The following is a 19,261-nucleotide window of genomic DNA, read 5'->3' as shown; positions in this document are numbered from 1 at the left end:
ATCACCCAGAAGCAGGCTGCATTCTGGGTATCGGTTGTCCAGCCAACCGGAGCTTTTGTCTGGCACTGGATCTGTATTCACACTCGTGGACACACGCACGAACACACAGGGACTGAGGGAAACCCCAGCTTGGGTGAAGAATGAGTCTGTTTTTAGCATAGCTAGGTGCAAGGCTTTTGTGAGCCTGTTCCTACGGCGGGTGTGAAAGGAACCTTTCCTCTTTCTTTGTCAGAAATTCTAATGACTTTATCAGTGAGGGGATTTATGAGTGAGGATGAGTCAGCGGTTGTTCAGCCTTTATCGCGTTGGTGAGGTGGTATGCGCTCCTTGTCAGACCGTTTCTTTGAATTGTTTTGGAATTGTAAAGAAAAGCTTCAGGTCAGAGAATGCAGCGGGAGGTGACCCTTGCTTGACTCCCTGGTCTGAGCAAAAGGTATCTTCTTTGGGGTGGCCTGCGAGAGCACCACAAGTCTGAGATAGGCAGACTCCATCTCCATCCAGTGGTGGTGCCTCCTACTCCCTTCATCTCCATCCTGACTTACCCAACTGCACATGAGCAAGGCACGTCTCTAATCTTACCGTGGCCGTGATGCGTGGTCCATGTAACTGAGCATGTAAGATGGCGTCATTCACGTGGTTCCGGATGGCGAGTAGCGCCAGCTCCATGCTGTTGTGGTTGCTGCTGGTCGCCATCGTGGCGGCTAAACGCTGCAGCGTGACCACTAAACTTGTCCATGGGGAAGCGAGTTCTGACACCCCCACCTGAGAGAGAACAGGAAACATGACTTCTGACAGCAGAGTCGGGTCAAAACAATGTTCTTGTTACCAAACATCCTCTCATGACGTTGAAGCACAGTTCTGTGCACGGCCGGATTAGCGTCAAGCCTCTGCAGTGGGAGCAGTACTGCATCCTCACCAGCCCCCGGACACATTCTCTGGACAGGGAAGCCTTCTCTGTGGCATTCACAACCTCACCAGCCAACCTCAGCAACTGACTCAAAGCTCGCCCGGCGCCCAGGGACTGTGACAAGCTCGCCACTAGGAGGCGAGGATAGGGTCCAAACGGGCTGACGTCTTGTCGAGTTATCCTCAGACAGTCATCATGTCCGGTGGTGACCGACGAGTGATGGGACACGGAGCCAATACCGGGGTTGAGAAGGCGGCGATAGACCAGGGGGAAGAGGTCGTTGTAGAATCGTTGCACGCTGGTGTCCAGTGAGGATTTAGAGTCGCCGGATAGATGCCGTTTGATGTCATGGAACAGCCGAGACACAAGGGGGCGACAGTCTGAGGCAAGGCTGGAGTAGGCGCTGTCAAACAGGGTGCTGGTAAGATTGGAAGTGAAGGACACAAGCGACTCAAAGGTCTCTGGAGGGGAAGAGAGGACAAATGAAGAATTACAATCTTGGTGTCATTGAAAGATCAGAAATCGGATTCAGCGCTTTGATCCACTCTAAAGACAAACAAACATCCTTCCCTGTCGTAGCATTTAGATGAGAGAGAAGGCCTAAATTTCATTCATGTCAAATTCAGACCAGTGGATACACTTCAGTTGCCAGTGCCCAAAAATGATCCTGCCAAGGGCCCACGCTTTTACCCAGACCAGCTCACATGTCCGACCTTGGTCCAACTTTATCCTGCAACAAACAAGTGGAAATAGCTTCCAACTTGATTCATCCCGAAGCCTGTTTTCACTGACGTGTTATCTTTAGTCAGGTGATAACGACCTGCCCAATCTCATGATCCGCTCAGTTTCCTACGTCTAATAAAGTGGCCTGTTCTCTCCCTCTGCAGAGCCCGTAAGGCCGGCGCGTCGATGAGCGCGAGTCTATGTTTAAAACACGGCGTCTATAAAAAGATGATGTCAATCTGAAGGCATCCTGACCCGCACAGAGACAACTGGGTGTAAAGGAGTGAGAAATGTTGAGCTGAGGCTTTCAAGTCTCCATCGGTAAAGAGGCGCACGCATGTTCGTCTGGAAAGTGAGTGTCACAGCCGCAGCCATGTTTATATGATACTTTAAACAGCACAAGTGTCAGTATGAGTTGTGGATCATTTGGTATCATTTTTCACTCCCTTTTTGTAAGAAATTGTTCCCCTCAGTATCAAACGTTACCGTCACTGATCACATGCTTCCATGCCTTCTTTACGTTGGTATTGCTGTTCACCAATATATCCACCAGGGGGAGCAGCCCAGAGTCAAAAGTTTATGACAACAGCAAACTGCAAAACCAACATGGCGACTGTGGAAGAGTATTGATCATGTAGCTCTTGCACTAAAGAGGAAACAGAGGCAGCGTTGTAGGAGGTGGTGGTTGGTGAGGATGTTAAATATATCGCCACTGGAGGACGGAGGATTTCCTCCATTGTTATGTCTTCTTCGTGTCTCATTAGAGCTACGTATCGGGGAGTAACAGCAACACTGCCCCCCATGGTTTCAGGTGGTACTGCTCTGTTTGGTCCATATCTGTGAGCTTTGTGTAAGCATTCAGAAATGAAGGCAGAAGGATCCATCCAGATTTGAACCCGTATGGAACCTTGAGTATAAATAGTCCATAAGAGCGGCTACATTTTTCAAAGTCCTATTTGAACCTGTGGAGGGTTGCCGCTCCTACGGTATGTATGCTTGTTGCACTGCCACAGTGGGTGGTTGATCAGTGTCACTATGTAGGATGTAAAAAAAAAAAACCTCTTCTGTGTATTCTACGACATAAAAGGCAGTTTGAAGTTGACTGTAATATTTTACCATTTGACGGATTCTCTAAAGTGACTCACCACTGCCAGTACTGTTTCCTCTCCTTCACAATAATCATAAAAATTCTAGTTGTGTGGCCGTTGCATAGCTTGAATCTCACGATACACAAATGTAGGACACAGCTTGGTGAAACACTTCTACTGAACTAAAGCATGTGAGAAGCAGGATGGGAAGGAAAGTATCTGTCGCTGTATATTGAAGGACAGTGGTAACTTTGAACAGAAGTGATGCCCTTCCCTGTCTTAAAATTCAGTTAAACTTCATTGATGTGCTGTTTTCCAAAAGGCTGCGACAAAATGTCAAAAATAACTCCAAAATCTGAGAGAAAAGGAAACTGATGCGGAATGAATGTGATTTAATCTAAGATTAACTGTTTAGACTTCCATTTTTTCCTTTGAATTTTGACCTCAAATTATAGCAAAGTTACTCGACCAAAGTTTCACTGTATGAATCCAGCTGCAAGCAAGCCGATGCAGAACTGACCGAGAGACAGGGTTCCAGTTCACAATGTACCAGGTGATGACGTGCGTCCTTTATGTGTCTGCATGCCCACGTCCTGCCAGCCGTAACTCAAACACGGGCCGCATCAAGTGACAGGGCAAAGGCTCCTCTGGGGAGGTCACGTGACGATCCCTGCAGCCCCTCTGATTGGGCGGCAGCTGCGACGTGGAGGAGAAGTCACAGGGGTCTCACGGCGTCAGGACAAACACATGCAAGCATGCAGACACACACAGCAAGTAATCCGCCGGGTGTAAATAGAGCTGCTGCGGGTTTGCTCATCTCATAGGAGGGGGACTCGGCTCAGCTGTTGAAGACCACCACAGTCACAGAATTTAAAGCAGTATGGATGATGAAAGCTCAATTTATCAAATCGTCTGCCACACCAAGTGCTTCAGGTGGTTCAAAGGTGCAAAGACAAAGACTGAGACAGTCATCTGTGCATGATTTTGAAAGGGCCATTTTATGTTAAGTGTGCGTGCTTGTAACATCCTGCATGCATGAATTTTATTTCACTAAGACATTTTTTTTTTTCGTTTTTGTAATCAACCAGTACATACAGTAGGTCACTGACCAGACTAATGCCACTGGACACACATTAGATCCTGAGATCTGGAACACCTGTGTCCTGCACCAAGATGGCTTCCGCTATGAGGTTTGTGGATTTTAAATTGTACTTTTTGTCCCTTCCAACTACTGAACCATGACTTGAAATATCACTTGTATAACACATACAGCAGTGTTTGACAAGTTCACTGACAAACCTGTCATGGTCTGTTTTATATATGCTTTTATTTTGTTGTTGTATTTCCTGTTTGATGTGCCCTTGTTTTGTTTGACTGGTGACCAATTAGCTAAGAGCGTTTACAAGCTTCCTTCCTTTCTGTGGTGTCAGATGCTCTATGCTGTTGAAGCTTTTCGTGAGATATTTATTTATTTATTTATTTACGTGAGTGTGTTTTTTCCACTACGTGCATTTTCATTGTCTATTGTGCATGAGTTGTGACCACCACATTGTCCTCTGTTTACTTTTGTTTATTTCTACCAGTGTATTTTATCCTGCTGAGGTTTCTGTTCTCCTTTTTGCTGTGTTTGTTGCTAACTTCCAGTTTGTTTCAGGTTTTTCTCCATCGTGTTTTCTATCATTTGTTCCTCCTTCTCATCCGTCTTTGCTTTGTTGTTTGTATCATTGTTGAATGAACAGAATTTCGCTTGCATTTGGGTCAAGTACTTCCGGGTTCTGTGACAAACCTTTCCCCGTCCAAAAAAATGTCACTTGCAAAATAATGGAGTTTGATCACTCTGCAACCCCAATTGCAAAATATACATTTGTGTGCTGCTGCGTCAGCTCCTCCACAACAGTTCAATGAGCTTCTTTCACTTCTTCAGTAAGGTGATTCCACTGTGAGCTGATGTTAAGAGTGAATGAGCAAGACATGGGATGCTGGGTGGATGTTGCAATGTTCATTGACGTAATAGAAAAAAATGGGGGGTGGTCACTCTGAGGAAGAAGTCATCACATGTGAAAGGACAGCCCTTCACACGTCTTTTAAACATTGATTTAACTGTACAACTCATCCAAAAACAAGCCTGTTATTACCAGGGGCTTCCTTGACAGGAGCGTACACATACTGCGTCCATTCACCTTCAATATAACTTAGGTAAAACATGCACTGTGAAACTACCCAAAACAAAAGATGCAGCGTCTGCGGCTAAATGTCACACAAATATCTAGTGTTGTAGTCAAGGCCACACCAACCGAGACCAAGACATGATCGAGGCTGGGAACTACGGAGACCAAGACACGACCAAGATATTTGGAGGTCGAGACCAAGACAGTATATGTAAGGCATCTCAAGCTGATCCAAAACTGAGAAAAGCTTCTTTCACAAAATACTCTCAACAATTATGGCAGTTTTCTCTGTTGGCCTCAAATAGAAATCTCAAGTCTGCCTAGTCCAAGACCAAGTAAAAATAGATTTGAGACAGAGAGCAGACCCTCAAAACCTAGTCTTGAGACCGAGACCAGCCTGGAGTACTCCAGCACTACAAATATCAACACAACTCTGGCGTGGACGAGCCTCTCAACCTCAGACCTATGATGAGCAACAGACGTGTGTGGCATCGCCCGCTTTGCTCTGGTGTGAGTTTGTGATACCACAAGACGGTCAACTGTCGTCTGTTGAGCCTTTCTTTGTGTTGTTTCTCTCATGGCTGCGTTGGCCTCGCTGGTGTGTGACTGGAGATGGCAACTTTGAAAACCATGGCTGCTTCTATCTCTTGGCTTTCATCAAGTCTATCTGTCCAATAATCTGTGCGCCACATGCACTCGCTCCAAGAGACTCACACACACACACACACACACACACACTCGCCCAGGGTTGAATAGCTCAGAGAGACAAGTGGACAAGCAGAGTATTCTTCCTCCTATTCAAAGCCGGCCATTAGAGAGCGGCTGTTGCCCGCAGCAACAACACTTTGCTGCGGATACGTACTGAATGTAAACATTCTTCGTCCTCAGCGCTCTCATTGGTCAAGAACAAAACCTGATTAGCGCAGGGACGGACGGGTGGACAGAGAGAGGGAGCGCGGAGTGGCAACAAAGTTCTGAGCTGCTCCCTCGGAGAGTTTCACTTTCTCAAAGACTCTATCGGGCATCGGCTGTTTGTTTGGCTAGCCACCGCGGCGCCTCAGAAAAGAAAAAAAAAACATCCCCCACGTCGACCACCGCGACACAAACTGGCTGTTTCATGATTGGCAGGGGGCGAGGGCCACTTGACAGAGCTGTCGAGGCGCCACCATCGCCAGCACAAGTCAGGATCATGAGAAGCTCTTATTCGACTCCACTCGCCTTGATAAGCCTTTGCGTGTCCGTTGATCAGGTACTTGAGTTCGAAGCTGTACGACCTCATCTTCTGCTGAGTTTCACTCCGCACCGCCGCCACGTAGTTGTCCTCCATCCTGCCGGTGCAGCAAGTGGGGCCGTCGTACTGACACACTCGCAGAGACGCACCTGAAGAGGAGGAATCCAGAATTCACTTAGCAGTCGCGGAAAACACGGATGAAATGTTGGCAGGAATCCAAGAGATAAATCCAACACGCCGTTCATACTCTACTATCAACACAGAAATAATCCCAAATGGGCCTGTTAGGAGTGGAGGTGCTGACACACGCACCCTTAACTACACCCCAGTGTGTGAGCGCCGGCATGTGTGTGGGATAAGGAAGGCTGTGGAGCAGCTGACTGAGATCAAGGGAGAGAGATGAGTGGAACGGACTGGTCACCTATGGCTGACCTGACAAACCACACACTTGCATGTGGGACACACACACACCAGTACAGAGCACTCTCTCTATGCATGCCTGTGATGGACCGGCCACTTGTCCAGGGAGCTGATCGGTACATATGGGCAGTCTTCCTCTTGCCTTTTCCACCTGAGCCTCCTTCACACCTGCTTTGCTCTTCTTCCACCTCCAACACCATTTCCAGTGCAAGTGGACTAAACTATAATGCGGGTCGAACAAGAAAGAAAGTTGGGCCGCGAAGGGAAAAAGGGAGATCCGGGCCTCTTTACATCAAATGCTGCCCCCACGACTAAATAATGGATAAGAGGAAGGAATGGAAGGATGTGAACTTTCACCTGATCCCATACACTGTATAGTCAAGCTGCTTGTTGGATGAACACAAGTCCGTCCTACAATTAGCTTTGAGTGTTTTAATTCAATTTTGCAATCATGTTTCAGGTCATTTCGTCCATCGGTCTGGTAGTTCAGGGTCGCGGCGACTGAAGCCAATACCAGCTACTTTTTGGGGCGCGAGTTGGAGGAAACCCAGGTGATTATCTCACGGCAAACCTGTAAGATTTGTTCAAGATATTTTGTTCAGATATTTCCTGCTACGCTGATTCAGCTACATGAATGTGTCGTGTACAGCAAACGTAACCTGAACCCCAGGGATTTCTGTTCCTTTTTATTGTTGTCTTTGACATTATATTTGGGGTGAATTCAATATTTCACATTTCATTTTGATATGTATTTTAATATTACAAATTACAATGTAATATTGATGCTATATTTCAGTATCATTCAATTGTAATCTATCATTTGTACAGTATCATTAATCATTTTAATTTGATGCTTTTTGAGTCACATCACCGACTCATCCAGTGATGTTCACATTCTTGTACTTGATTGGTTCTCACTATTTTCGTGTGAGATACTGACTCATCTATTTCAGAAAAGATCCACCTCTTCTAACTCATTTATCTCCAAAGGACTCAATGATATTCAAGCTTTTTTATGACAGACTCCCAAGATGCTGTTTCACTTTTACATCTCTCTTACGCCGCGACTGACTGGCGACTGGAATTCAGAGTTAAAAAAACAAGTCAATGTTGATGTCTGCGGATGACTGGAGTGAATATAAAATATTGCATTGTAAAAAAAACAAAACAACCTGCTTGATAAAATGGATAAACCAGATGAAAAATATAAATGATTATATATTAATTTAGGACTTTTGTGATCATATCTTTTGAAGGATTTCTTGATATGTGCAACGCACATTAAATAATATATTTTAGAAACAACCTATTTTTTCAAAAGGATATATTAATCACATTAATATGAAGTCAATTCATTTTAAAAGTCATGAGAAATATGTATTCGGGTGAACTGAACAAAGCCGTTACGTTTTTTTAAAGTGTTGAATTCAATAATTTGATTATTTGGAAGGTTGGATTTGTTTTCATCAGATACATTTAATGATTAAATTGTCTGATGGCGCGGATATAATTCCACAGACGCATATAATGCGACGGTTTTGGGGATTGGTGTGAAATGTTATGGGCCTGAGATGATTTTGTTGAAAGCTTAAAAAGATAATAGATTGCCTGCACAAATGTGTTTTTTAATGGTAGTTATGGCCCAATGAGAGAGATGAGACACAATGTCCTGTGGAATGATGAGACAAGCAGAAGTAGCAGATTTGTTTTCCTCATTCATTCATCAGCAAGTGTCAGTAACTACTGATAGTTATATAACATTATTACCTTTTTTCAAACGTGCACAACGAGGATTATTCAGTTCTGTAGATGTACTTTGCGGTTTTAAATAGACTGCTGATCCTGGACTAAACATTAGAATAGAAATCATAATCCAGTTGTGCAGCAAGTTTCAAGAAGCAACTATTTCAATTATGTTTGCTTTTTTCGTGTTAAAATCATATTTAGAAATCGAGGCCAAAGGTCGTTGCAAAACTTTCAGATGAACTATTTGGGCTATCGAATGCAAAGTTAGGCAGCTATTACGAACCAAGTACCACAAGTTTTTACTTCTTTTTTTTTTATGAGGTTGATGGAAGTTTTCACCCGCGTTCTATTTTCTGCGGCATGTGACTGACCTGTCCCGGGTCTGTCGGGCACCAGCTCCACCTGGCCGATCTGGCGCATCATGTAAGCGGTCTTCACCTCATGACAGCTGTCCGGGTCGGCTGCCCAACTGTCAGCCTCGGGCGCGAAACACAAGCAGCATAAAGTCACCCAAAACAAGTCCGCGTTTGAGCAAACGGCGCGGAACATGGCAACATGTCAGTCCGAGGGTGGACAGAGACGGAGGTTCGGAGTGAAGCCCCTCAAGTCCCGCAGCAGACTGAGACCGCCTGTGACGCGGTTCCCCCCTTCACCCCCCCTCCGACTGTGTGCATGTCAGTCATAGCGACTTAAACTCTCACTTTGCCTTTAATGATGAAAACATTCGTCAGTATTTAATATTTGCGGGTCGTTATTTATTGATGAAACTTGATAAAAGTTTTATAAGGGGCTAGATAAAATTAATATATTTGCGTCAAACATTAGAATAGAAAATATTTTTTATTAATATTCATGCTCGCAGTACTTTTCTCTTTATTTGTTTATTATTATTTATTTCCAAATGCCGAACTTTTCAGCACATTTTGGTGAAGACACCAATGTCTCCATCTACTGGTCATTACTTGTCATTGCGATATTGATTCATATTTTCAGAAAAAGTAATGGCAAACATGAATTTACAACTTGATATGGTTATATTGCTCTGCAAAACGACTAGAATGGATGAAGCCTTTCAATAAGAAATACGAAAACACACCACCTATCTACAAAATTACACATTCTAAATAAGCGATACTAAGAAGCTTGAATGTGTTTTCATATTTAGAAAATGATCACCTCAAGTCTTTTCAATTTTTTTTCTTTAGTGTAACATTTGTAACATTCAATTGTAACATTCAATTTAAGTTAATATTTAGAGAAAAAAGTCGCGTCAAGGGGGTTAATTGTTTTATTAAAACATCCCCTGTTGCCAGGAAGTTGCTCTTCCCATCGAAGTGCGTTTTCCTGCTCGTCCCTGAACGCACCAGTCGGTCACGGCTCCTTTAAGAGCGATCTCCCGCGTTCCAACTTGAGCGGAAATAGAACGGCTGCTTTTCCGTATTTAAGCGCGCCAACAAAGACAAACACGGTTCCCTTCTCTGCTCCCCCGTGGTCCAGGCTGCACTCGGGTCTTGTCTTGTCGTGTGTCCAACATGCCGGAGGAAACGTCCGCCGCGTCCAGCGCTGCCAGGTAACGTGCCCTGGCGAGACGTGAGCACGCGCACGGCGCGGCTAGTTAGCAAGCGGTGACATGTATCGTCGGCTACCTTGGAATATTGAGCAGCTTGCACTTCCACTCGCTTCTGTTCTGCTTCCTGAACCGACACGCTCGAGTCACCGCAGCCCAGCGCGCGACTGCACTCGCTCCAGATGTGTCGAGAACACGCTTAGCTGCAGGCTAATTGGCTAACAGCCATTGGCGACCTCGTTAATGTAACCAGGCCAAACGCGAGTCTTGACGCTTCTTGTGTTTACAACCGCAGCGTGGACGAAAAGCCGTGCTCCTCCGCCTCCTCGTCTGCCGCCGCCGCTGCAGCGGACAGGTGAGTGTTGGAACTCAGGTGCGCGTGATGAATGGACATTAGTGTGGCGTTCCCTTTCCAGCGCTGACGTCATGGAGGAGGCGAAGAAGCTGCTCGGCACTGGGAATAAACATCTAGTGATGGGAGACGTCGTCTCCGCTGTTGGCGTGTTTCAGGAGGCCTGCAGCATGTTGTGAGTTCACTTTGTGCCCGTGTAAAAAAAGTTTTTTCACAGACAGTGAAGGAAAGAAGGCTATGCACACGGTGCATTTTTTTTTTTTAAGTGTGACTGATGTTCCTTTTCAGGGCTGCAAGGTACGGCGACACTGCAGATGAGTGCGGTGAGGCCTTGTTCTTGTGTGGGAAGTCTCTTCTAGAACTTGCCAGGTGAGTCACAATTGGATCCTGGATCATGTGTGGTGATTTGCTGCGTATTGTTGAACAAAGAGGGGACGTATGGTGTTTTGAACGAGGGATCATCTTTCTGTAACCCTCGTGTGTAGGATGGAAAACTCAGTCCTGGGTAATGCCCTGGAGGGAGTCCCGGAGTCGGAGGAAGAGCCGCAGCCCAGCACCCCCAACATAGAGAGTGCCGACAACCTTGACGGTGACTATGCTTAAATACTTCTCAATTTGTTGTCAAAACCTATTTATTCCGCCGGTTTCTCTGCCTGTTTTGTGTACTTTAAGTTCAGTCTCCAGTGAGGTGCGTGTGTATGGGTCAGCAGTAGAGACAAACTTCAGATAAATTCATCTCTCGCTGCCTTGAGTTTGTGGCTGTGACATCATGCTTGGTGTGAATGTTTAGTCTCTCCTGCTGTTACCTCCTGACTAGCATGTCTCTGTGCCTTCAGCTTTTGGACTTGTTCATGCTGGGTAAAACTAGCCTGGCGGTTGACCTTGTGGCTGGGAATCACAGGGTACCTTATGGTACATAGACTTGGACTTCCTTTAATTGTCCTTGCACAAAGAAAACACAGTAGTGAGACCTTGGCAACAAGATGTTGTTGCTTGGTTTCCAGATAAATTAATATCAATGAATGCAAAGAAAGAAAAGTGCAAAACAGAATAACCGATATGTAAACTGTACCAAGAAACCTATGTTGAATGCTACATGGTTATGAATTCAATATTGTCCGATTTGGAGTTAATTGTGGAAACGCTGAACATAAAATGAAAGTATAATCCCTTTTTCTGAGTCACAAACTAACATTTCATTGTTCTCAGTGTAGATCTGGGAAGATCTATACCTTGTCTCTTGTACTGCTTGGTTTGAAGTGCCTTTTTTTGCCAATTAAAATGTTAATGCTTGGCACTAGCATATCAATAATTGCATGGTGTACCATAGTTCCCACCCATGAGTCCTGCGTAGCTAGCTAGTTAAATGTCCTATATGTGGACCATCAGGGCTAGCCCTGCCATGATAAATGATATTGGCCAAAAAATCACAAATGTATGTGGTAGTCCTGCAGGTACACCCTTTCTAATGCAGTTGGTAATGTTTATTATCTTAAAGCTGTGGTGGTGCAGGACGGTCATTCACAGAAGCCCTGTGAATATATCTGTTCAGGTTGTTGTGTCCACTGTTCTCGCTCTTCATGAGTCTTGCACTCACTTGCTGAGTCTGAACTGCTAGCAAGAGGGTTCACTCTGTTCAGAGTCGGATAGTTCACACTGATACAGCTGTTGGCGGGTGGGGGGTTTATCATTGAAGTCAATTCTTGAGCTGGGGGGCAGTTACCACTTACGCCGGTCCCAAGTCCGGATAAATGCAGAGGGTTGTGTCAGGAAGGGCATCTGACATAAAAACTAAAATATGTAAAGTAAAAGATGTGGATCAGACAAATGACTGTTAAAGAATGCAGAGATAAAGAAGGTGGGAGGTTGAAGTACTGAGGCTCAACTGTCCAGGGAGAGTGTGAGAAAGAGGTGAAGAAGCGGGTGCAGGCAGGATGGAATCATTGGAGAAAAGTGCCAGGTGTGATGTGTGACCAAAGGCTGTCGGCAAGGATGAAAGGGAAAGTGTCCAAAAGGGTGGTGAGGCCAGCAATGTTGGATGGTTTGGAAACAGTGGCACTGAGGAAAAGACAGGAGGCAGAGCTGGAGGTAGCAGAGATGAAGATGCTGAGCTTCTCTCTGGGAGTGAGCAGGATGATGATAGGATCAGAGGGACAGCACATGTGCTCAGGTGTTTAGGAGACCAAGTCAGAGAGGCTAGATGGAGATGGTTTGGACATGTACAGAGGAGAGAGAGAGCCAGTACATTGGTAGATGAAGATGTTGAGGTTGGAACTGCCAGGCAGAAGGTGGAGAGGAAGGTCAAAGAGGAGATTGATGGAGGTGGTGAAGGAGGACATGAGGTTTGCAGGTTTGAGAGAAGAGGAAGCAGAGGACAGGGTGAGATGGAGGAGGAGGATCCGCTGTGGCCACCACTGAAGGGAGAAGAAGGAAAAAGATCATCCTCACAGGGTCACTGATGACTGCTTGTCATGATTCTGTTGAAACTGTGCTGATGTCGTGGTGACAACAATGTAACCCATTGTGTCTATGTGACTCCGCCTCATGCCGCTCTGGCAGAGCAAGCTCGGGAAGAGCTCCGTAAGCAGGTGTATGAGGCGATGGCCGAGAAGTCTCAGGAGGCTCCTGTAGAGGGCGGCGTCACGGTGAAGAATGAAAATGGTGTGGAGAAGTCCCCGGTCAAACCCCAGCTGAATGGACACGCTGCGATGAACGGCCACGGGAGTCCCACCCCTGGGGTGAAAGTAAACGGGGTCGACAAGAGTCCAGTGGCGGTGAACGGAACAGCAGAAAGTCCTTCTGTGTCTCCTGGGAAGGACGAGCCAAAGCAGAATGTGGAGAAGCCTGAGGAGGAAGACGGAGAGGCACAGCCAGAGGGCAGGCAGTTTATCTCCTTCACATCAGCACTGGTCATGTGGTGGAACTGGGTTCAGGTCACTGGTGTCTCCTGGAGGGGTGCAAATATGAGCTTGCTGTCGTGCCCTTTTAAAGTATGGCCCCTGAAGTGATCCAAACTTTTTCTTTAGATGATGTTGATGACGATGACGAGAGCGATGAGGAAGGAGGAGAGGAGAATGGTGAAAAGGTGAGTGACCTGGAGTGATCTGGAGCTCTCAAACATCTTTGACCGTCCTGTCTCATGGTAGGAGGAGGATGAAGTTGGAAACCTGCAGTTGGCGTGGGAGATGTTGGAGCTGGCTAAAGTCATCTACAAGAGGTGAAGAGGAGTCGCCACCGTGAACAGGCTTTCTCTGCTCCCTGCCCTCGTTGACTGTTGACCTTATCCCCACAGGAAGGAGAACAAAGACGACCAGCTGATGGCAGCACAAGCTTATCTGATCCTCGGTCAAGTCAGTATTGAATCAGGTACGACTGCACACAAGTGTTGTGGCTAGTGTAGTACAGCCTTCAGGATGGTTGTCCTTTTATTGGTTTAGTGACGCCAATCTTCATTGTTTTTTTTTTTTTTTTAATTTTTTTCAATATTTAAAGAAACAAAACACGAACGCTTCCATTACTTTTTTTTCCACAACAACAGAACCGCCTCCAATAGCGTCTGGTTTTGCCCGCCGTCCTCTGTCCTTGCCCGGTGCAACCACCAGTCATTTTCGCCGCAGCTCATTCCAGAGGCATCAACCCCACTTGAATATGTAGACTTGAGTTGACAGTGTGACTCCAGTGTCTGGAGGACTCTTGTTTGGGATGCATGTACAGTGACTCTCGTACTGTCTGACTGTACTATTGACAGTAGTTACTTGGACTCAGTCATTGCTAGTTTGAGCCCTAAACCAACCTGGGCGTCAAAATGGCAATACAATTTAATAGTTGGATATGCTGCTGTATTTGTGACACCACATATGGCTCTATTGGCTGCACCATACCATTGTTTTCACTTGTAAATGGTCATTCATGCTTTTAGCAAATCAAACTAGCCCTGTCTCAGAACACGGCATGGATGTCTGCACCTGGTTGACGTGGTTGATGCATCAAACCACCTCCCTTGTTTCTGGTTCTCAGGATTCAAAGTAGCTCACACCGCAGTGCAAGCTTTCCACTATCCAGACAGTGAGGTGTGCGCTGCAGTTGTTCAGTCCTCAGGCCGGAACTGTGTCTTGATCTCTTCAAGCAAAATTCTGAATGTTTTCTTAAGCAGCTCAAAGATGTTCAAGGAACAACTTGTTTATGCCCTGTATGAAGTCCATAAACTGACTTGCTATTTATTGCCCAGGCCCAGCATGAGGTTGTGAATAGAGAGGCAAAACATTGGCCATTGCACTCCATATTATAGAAGGGTTTCCTCACACAGCAGCCAGGCTCATGTCAGGAACAATCTGCAGAAAGAGTTTGTAGCAATGTAGTCCAATGTTGCCCTCTATATCAGTTGAGGAACTAAAGTTCACTCAAATGAGCTTCTGACCTCGATAGTGGCCCCTCTGGTTTGCGTGGTCTGGTGTTTGCTCCCAGGAGCCCTGTTGTGCTTTCAGTTCTCACTTCATTCTGACCTCTTCAGACAACTACGCTCAGGCGCTAGAAGACTTCCAGGAGTGTCTCACCCTGCAGCAGAAGCACCTGCCTCCTCATAGTCGGCTGCTGGCGGAGACCCACTACCATGTGGCCTCCACGCTCTGCTACATAGACCAGTACAGCCAGGCCATCGAGCATTTCAACAGCTCGGTGAAGGTCATCGAGGAGCGGCTGGGTAAGAGGCTTTCCGTGAGGTTCCCTCACCCTGGATTCACGCTCTCCTTCTGTGCAGCCATGTTGCAGGAGGCCATCAACTCCGCTGCTGCTGGCGCTTCAGAAGACGACGTGAAGGAGATGGAGGAGCTGAAGCAGCTTCTGCCTGACATCAAGGAGAAAATCGAGGACGCCAAGGAGAGCCAGAGAACGTCCCTCGCTGCCTCTCAGGCCATCAAGCAGACGCTGGTGAGTCAGCCCAGGCCCCTCACTCAGCCACATGGCCCCAGCTCACTTGCATGTTGTTCAGGGTGGAGCCTCCACGTCGTCCTCATCCTTCAGTGAGAACGGGGGACCTTCATCGGCCTTCACCACAGTCAGTCAGGTGAGGATGTCAGAATGAGCTGGAAGTTTGCCGGTGCTCACAGAAACATTCCCTTTCCTCAGATGCCTGTCAAGTCGACAGATGGCTCCTCGCAAGTCTCCAACATCTCGCATCTGGTCAGGAAAAAGGTGAGGCAAGGCACTCGATGCCTGCTTCATGATGCTCCTCACGCCGACACTTGTCCTATACCAAGACGTCTGGTTGGTCATGTGTTGGAACTAATGAAACGGAGCCTGTCAGACTAGTGTTGGCTGAGGAGGAGTTGCTTGAAAGCAGGGACGGACTGTTGTTCTCTCAGCTGCGTGTTGCTGCTTGGCTGTTGTGGTGGCATGTTGGTGTGGCATGCTGTCTGCCGTTGGTCTCTAGCTCAGTGTAGTGCACCCACCCCCTGTCTTGTCTCTACACAGAGGAAACCAGAGGAGGAGAGCCCAGTAAAGGACGCTGATGCTAAACAGTCCAAACAGGAAGTTAATGGGAGTGAGGACACTAGTGCCCGCAATGGAGTTGAGGAGCAAAAATCACAGGAGGCGAGTGTTAGGCTTTTGTCTTTACATAGGTGCCCACCCATCCAATCCAGTCCAGGTTTTTCCATGTACTTCTCCGGAGCCAAATGAGACTTCACGTTTTTGGAAGAACAATTCCAACCCTGGATGCTGCTTGCAGTCTGGCTGTGCAACTGACCTTTGACCTTGTTTCTGTCCAGCCTGCGACCCAGTCGGCTTCAGTCCAGTCTTCGGCGTGATCGTCGCCACCTTGGAGATCCACAGACCAGCACCGCATGCCTCGTCCCTAATTTTGTAAATAAGTCCATTTTCAGATTTGTTCGTCAAGTTTTGTATACTTGTAGTAATAAAGAATTTGCATACGTACGCTTGTCTGGCTCGGATGTGGTGATTCAGGTCATGTGTGGGGAGGTGCTGGGTGCACGGTCTCAGCACTGAGTCTTCCAGATTTCATGTTTTAGTCTTCCAGTTGTAAACATTAGGGGGCGACTAGCATGAGGCAATATGGACACTACACACTGAAAGGGCCTCTGCAAACCTGGAGTCACCTCCAGCTGGATTCAGTCCTTGAAGTCTTTTGACCCTCTGCAGTTAGAAGTCAAACAAATTGTATTTGAAATGGCTCCACCGAAGGTTGGTTTGCTCATACAAGAAGTTAAAGGTATTGAAGTCAGTTTTATATGTGAAAGGGAAAACGGGAACTATTTGTTTCTCTAGATCATTTTCTTTTTTAAATAAAACATTTGTCTCCATTTGATTCTCTGACTGGTCAACAAGCTCTCAGCATCATGTCAGTGTGGATGCTCAATCTGTTTACATGGGGTTTTCATATGTTGACAAGCATTCTATTTACACACCACACATCAAAGACACTAGGAGACACTTGTGCGAGAATGTCCTTCACCTCCATCCACTTACAATTCTGCAATTTGGAATTGTGATTTTAGAGAACTGATGCCATCGACGTTACGATGGTCGCTATGGTAACCGCATCCTGGTGCAGTGTGTTTTGGTTGGGAGAAGAAATAGATTTGCTTTTAGCACAACATAGCTTGGACTTAACACTCAGTGACTTAAATTTAAATCTTTTAGACACAGCAATTACACATTTAAAATCATGACTGAATTTACGGCAAACAACTGGATCTTATAACACAAAATCAGCAGGTTATGAAGTCAAGGTGGCATTTCAAAAGTCATCTTGTCTTCCTAAGAAGTTACATTATGTTTACTAAGTTTGCAAGTTTTTGCTCCCAAGAAATGTGTAAAACATATGCACTTATTGAATCAAAACATTAAAAGTAAATAAAGTTAACAGAGATTATTTTACAACCTTCTTGTCCAGTTCATTCTGTTTAGCAGAGAGATACTGAGAGCTGCTGTTGCATTGTTGCCCTGTGATATAAACATGATTATTTTTTAAAATGCTTTCAGCTTTGGAAATAAACAAAACTTGTGGGATCAGCATGAGATCTTCCTGTCTTCTCCTCTCTGATCTTGAATTATTGAATACTGAACTTAAGAAACAGGTTTGTCTGTGTACGACTTTAATATTAAACATCTTATTAAACATGCCTTTTGACTTTTGAATTTCAGAATTTTGAATGATGATATATGCATTTCCTCATCTATATTCTTATTTTTGTGTGTATTTATGCCCTTATCGGCTAATAGATGACTATATTTATGCCAAGTATTATATTATTGTTATGAAACAGAATGCAACACACTGAGGGTCCATTAGCATGCTAAGCTATCAAGCTAAATGCTATGCTATAGCTAGATGGCGCCCACAAGTGGAAACAGTAAGTAGATGCACCTGTTTTACTGTATTTTTATGACACATTTTACAGCTTTTCTGGTACTAAACCATCGATTAGCAACGGTTACTGGAGGTTTACAACAGCTGACTGTCACCCTCATGGTTTCAGACAGTGTTTTTAGAGTTTGGATACCAGTTGGTTTCACTGCTAACAGTAGATTCTTTTGAAGAAGTCATACATCGAACACCAATGTCACCACCCTTTCAACCACTTCCAGTGTGGGGCAGAAACACCGTCGATAAAAACACTTTGAGATTCAAAAACCGTGGTGGTAAATGTGTCATAGCAGATTTGCGGCCGAATGTTTGGATCCAAGTGGTTCGCTCCGCTCCTCTTTCTCAGATGAAAAACTGGCCTCAGTCGCAGGAACAAACCTGTGGAACTACTGACTGAAGCCAGTAATCCATGAAGGTTCTCATCTGAGTCTGAGCCCCCAAACTTGACTCCTCTTACTCACCCACTGTCCTGCGAGCATCCTCCCTCTCCACGCATCACCCATGCCTGTCGGTTGCTAGGCAACTGTGAAGTAAAGGCTCTGAAGTCATGAGGAGACAGAGAGAGAGGGAGCAGGAAGCGAGAAAGAGAATTCACAAGTACTGCAATCCGCTCCTGTTTGTTCGTCTCTCCACATGATCCCGGCGCAGCTTTCAGCATCCATCTGTGGAGCCGTGCGGACTCGCCACTTCTGGTCCTCCGACTGCGGGCCAATCAGCGATGGCAAGGCGGGCGGGCCCAGCGGTTCCCTAGGTTACCTGTGTGATTGACGTGCAGCCTCCTGCAGTGGAGCCGTGCATCGCCGATGCTCCTCTGGAGAGCGATCTGGAGGAATCACCGGAGCTGGAGGAATGCTGATCATCTGAAGTCCTGCTTTCTCCTCGCCGGCGGGGACGAGATGGAAGAAGCCGGCTGAAGCCGGAGCAAGAAGAGGCGCCCCGAACTGAAGGTGGATCCACCGGTAAGGAATGTTCTCTCGACACTTTTGTCATGTTGGTGTCGGCGCTGGTCACCTGTTCGGGTCGCCGCTGGCGGCAGAAACAGCCGGTCTCTCTCCGCTGTGACTGCACCGCAGCCCATGTGTGGGTGAGATGAGATGAGGAGAAGATTGTCTGCATGCTGCGTGGCAGAGAACGTTCCTAGCACAAAAAAAACCCCACTGCTTTTTCACTCTTCTGAGGGCTTCTGGAGACAAGCCGGGAGCAACACTGAATGATTCAGTATCTGAAGGACCTCAGGGCTTCAGTCAGAACCGGGCCAGGATTTCCAGCCTGGTCTTTATCTGCATAGGCGCAGGAGTATCAATTATATAAGACTTTATCTATATTCCGGTGTCAGGGCTCAGCGCAGGAAGAATTCACGCGCAGATGATTCGTTTTCCTTGGAACATGAGGCTTGGTTCTTGACTGACATCGCAGAGGAACCACCTGAGGAGACTTGAGCAAAATCAAACTTCAGTCAAGTTTCTTTCCTGGCTGGTTTTGGTTTGAGCCTTGGCTTGGTGGCAACCAGATGCTCAGACTTGAACTGTGGACCTCTATGAAATATATATCTGAGGGGTCTAGTTAAGGATTCATAAGCTGCTGCAGGATTTTAGCATCTCTCCACTGGAGTTCACGCCATGAGAGGCAGGAAGTCTTGAAACCACACTCACGATTTCTGTCCAGGTCAGTGGAA

General features: G+C 46.2%; 3 protein-coding genes and 1 long non-coding RNA gene across 5 annotated transcripts in view; 2 read left to right on the top strand and 2 right to left on the bottom strand.

Moving 5' to 3' along the window:
* The window catches only part of LOC128752909 (glypican-5-like), a 45,282-nt gene extending 36,398 nt beyond the window's left edge, over positions 1 to 8,884 (bottom strand). The window contains exons 1-4 of the mRNA XM_053854691.1: positions 8,655 to 8,884; positions 6,105 to 6,266; positions 827 to 1,368; positions 580 to 762 (exon numbers count right to left, since the gene is read on the bottom strand). Coding sequence (XP_053710666.1) covers positions 580 to 762; positions 827 to 1,368; positions 6,105 to 6,266; positions 8,655 to 8,832 — 1,065 coding nt within the window. The 5' untranslated portion in view covers positions 8,833 to 8,884. The remainder of the gene's footprint in view (positions 1 to 579; positions 763 to 826; positions 1,369 to 6,104; positions 6,267 to 8,654) is intronic.
* Positions 8,885 to 9,663: 779 nt separating this feature from the next.
* On the top strand, positions 9,664 to 17,306 carry LOC128752912 (histone-binding protein N1/N2-like). Of its 2 annotated transcripts, XM_053854693.1 has the most exons (14): positions 9,664 to 9,853; positions 10,146 to 10,205; positions 10,267 to 10,377; positions 10,491 to 10,571; positions 10,688 to 10,791; positions 13,229 to 13,287; positions 13,349 to 13,419; positions 13,495 to 13,568; positions 14,713 to 14,901; positions 14,959 to 15,128; positions 15,190 to 15,264; positions 15,327 to 15,392; positions 15,672 to 15,791; positions 15,968 to 17,303. In XM_053854693.1, exons 1-14 carry the CDS (start codon positions 9,816 to 9,818, stop codon positions 16,004 to 16,006), a joined length of 1,257 nt encoding a protein of 418 aa, XP_053710668.1. In that variant the 5' UTR covers positions 9,664 to 9,815; the 3' UTR covers positions 16,007 to 17,303. The 2 variants fall into 2 exon arrangements, with proteins under 2 accessions (XP_053710668.1, XP_053710669.1); XM_053854694.1 differs by lacking the exon at positions 15,672 to 15,791 and having other exon boundaries at positions 15,968 to 17,306.
* LOC128752913 (uncharacterized) lies at positions 12,705 to 18,484 on the bottom strand. Its single transcript, XR_008413717.1, has 3 exons — positions 18,048 to 18,484; positions 16,135 to 16,352; positions 12,705 to 16,053 (listed from the first exon to the last, which is right to left on the bottom strand). It is a non-coding gene; the product is annotated as an uncharacterized LOC128752913 (long non-coding RNA).
* lrrc7 (leucine rich repeat containing 7) overlaps positions 18,154 to 19,261 on the top strand; it is a 105,626-nt gene continuing 104,518 nt past the window's right edge. Inside the window, exon 1 of the mRNA XM_053854686.1 lies at positions 18,154 to 18,545. The gene's annotated coding sequence lies outside the window, so the exon portion shown is untranslated. The remainder of the gene's footprint in view (positions 18,546 to 19,261) is intronic.

This window comes from Synchiropus splendidus, chromosome 1 (assembly GCF_027744825.2).
Source record: "Synchiropus splendidus isolate RoL2022-P1 chromosome 1, RoL_Sspl_1.0, whole genome shotgun sequence".
NCBI lineage: Eukaryota > Metazoa > Chordata > Actinopteri > Syngnathiformes > Callionymidae > Synchiropus > Synchiropus splendidus.
Note: the sequence above shows the minus strand (reverse complement) of the source record. Positions and strands in the feature narration are given on the sequence as shown.

Excerpts from the sequence above, each read along its gene's own strand:
- LOC128752912 (XM_053854693.1), top strand. The coding sequence starts at position 9,816 with ATGCCGGAGGAAACGTCCGCCGCGTCCAGCGCTGCCAG. Across the intron at positions 10,572-10,687 it reads TCTCTTCTAGAACTTGCCAG|GATGGAAAACTCAGTCCTGG; the intron begins GTGAGTCACAAT and ends CCTCGTGTGTAG. Across the intron at positions 10,792-13,228 it reads GAGTGCCGACAACCTTGACG|ATGATGTTGATGACGATGAC; the intron begins GTGACTATGCTT and ends CTTTTTCTTTAG.